The sequence below is a fragment of the Echinops telfairi genome, unplaced genomic scaffold, assembly GCF_000313985.2.
Source record: "Echinops telfairi isolate 266 unplaced genomic scaffold, ASM31398v2 ScPeMD7_8;HRSCAF=38, whole genome shotgun sequence".
Classification (NCBI taxonomy): domain Eukaryota; kingdom Metazoa; phylum Chordata; class Mammalia; order Afrosoricida; family Tenrecidae; genus Echinops; species Echinops telfairi.
Genome location: NW_022103905.1, coordinates 16,139,257 through 16,140,974, shown reverse-complemented (window position 1 = coordinate 16,140,974; position 1,718 = coordinate 16,139,257). Strand labels below are relative to the sequence as shown.

General features: G+C 42.1%; 1 protein-coding gene across 1 annotated transcript in view; it reads left to right on the top strand.

The window, feature by feature from the left end:
• Positions 1-1,718, top strand: part of ALDH1A2 (aldehyde dehydrogenase 1 family member A2) — a 114,236-nt gene that overhangs the window by 102,956 nt on the left and 9,562 nt on the right. Inside the window, exon 10 of the mRNA XM_004709449.2 lies at positions 1,425-1,589. Within this exon, the coding sequence (XP_004709506.1) occupies positions 1,425-1,589 (165 nt within the window). The remainder of the gene's footprint in view (positions 1-1,424; positions 1,590-1,718) is intronic.

Here is a 1,718-nt window from a genome sequence, read left to right as displayed (position 1 = left end):
ATTGAGGGATTACTTGAGCAGAGGCCCACTGTCCATCTGCGACCTTAATACTAAACCTATAAATACATACACATAGATCTGTTTCCCCATCATCATATGTAAATATATTTACATATGTACTTGTCTGTATTTAGACCTCTCTAAATGCCGTTTGCCTTGGATCACTTGTTATTTCCTTGTCCCTGAGTTTGTTAACACCACCTCCTTTCCCCACTTCCTTCTCTCCCATGTCCCCCCAATGCGTCATCCCATTGTTTTCTCCTCCAGATTGTTTATCCCACCTATCTTATCTAGATAGACCTGCAGAAATAGAAATATGCACAAAAACAAGGCAGAGCAAAACAAAGCAACAAAACAACAATAAAGAAAGAACAATGACCCAAAAAAGAAAAGCCTGTAAAAAGTTCAAGGTCTGTTTGTTGACCTCTAGAGTGCTTTGCGGCTGAGTATATTTGCGGCTGAGTCTATTTGTGGCCCCAAAGTCTATTTTTGGTACTCGCTCTGGACTTCCTTGCTCTGCTCCCCTTGCTGTTCTGTTGTACCCCCCTTAGTGTTTTGTCTCAGTGTGGTGGGATCAGATCAGGCACAATTCCCATACTGTGTCTCCAGTGTTGTCCCCTGTAGGGCTATGGGTCAGTGAGGGATGTCATGGGGCCGGCCATGTGGTCCTCTCGGTGCATGGGCTGCTCTGAGTAGGGCTATCGTCCTCAAGGCTTGGTGGTTCAGGATGTGCTCCACTCTGTCTTCCTCCCACTTCCTTTGCTCCCATGTTCAGCACATTTTTAATGCAGTTTTTGTGGTAAAATCGGGTGCCTTGGCTGATATTCGGGTCAGCTTATACTTGCGTATATATGGTTTTTTGTGGCCTAGAAAGCCAGTCCACACTTTTTGCACTTAATATTTTTCTTTAAATGTGTAATAGGAAAAAAATTTACATATATCCCAATGCTAAAGAAATCCCTTTAAGGCATACCCTGATAGTGTTCAGGGTGTTCCACCATCTAAAATGCATATAAGTTAATTCATGTATTGCTTTTATCTTTTTAATGATTGGCACAATTTTCTAAATTCCTCACTTGATTATGGAGGTCAGTTTACCCTGTCAAGAAGGCTACTAACAATGATAAACCTATAGCAGCGATAAACCCCAATATGAAAAAACCCCACAAAATGTTCAAATCATTGGTTATTCTGATTTGGTTTACTCATAAGAGAAATTCATTTCTTAGAATTCTCCATATATTTGGTTGAGCCATACACAATTACCATTTTTTGTGTGGATGGAAATGGTTAGATGACAGCAGTCTCATATTATTTAACCAGACAGAATGCATCTTTGAAAAAACCCTAAGAGGGAGATTCTTGAGATCATGCTTATCTTCACAGGAGAGTTTACCTGAAATCACTGAGTATTTCTTCTGTAGATTGATAAGAAGCAGTATAACAAGATCCTGGAGCTCATCCAGAGTGGTGTAGCTGAGGGTGCCAAACTGGAGTGTGGCGGCAAAGGGCTTGGCCGAAAGGGGTTTTTCATCGAGCCCACGGTGTTTTCCGACGTCACCGATGACATGCGGATTGCCAAAGAGGAGGTATCAAATACGGAGTTTGTATAAGACACATCTTTCATGGAGTGGTTTCCAGAGCATTCCTAGTGGACAGTGTTAGTGTTCGAGCCCCTTATTTCACATGCAAAAAAGTTAGCCGCCGCTCCCCCCCCC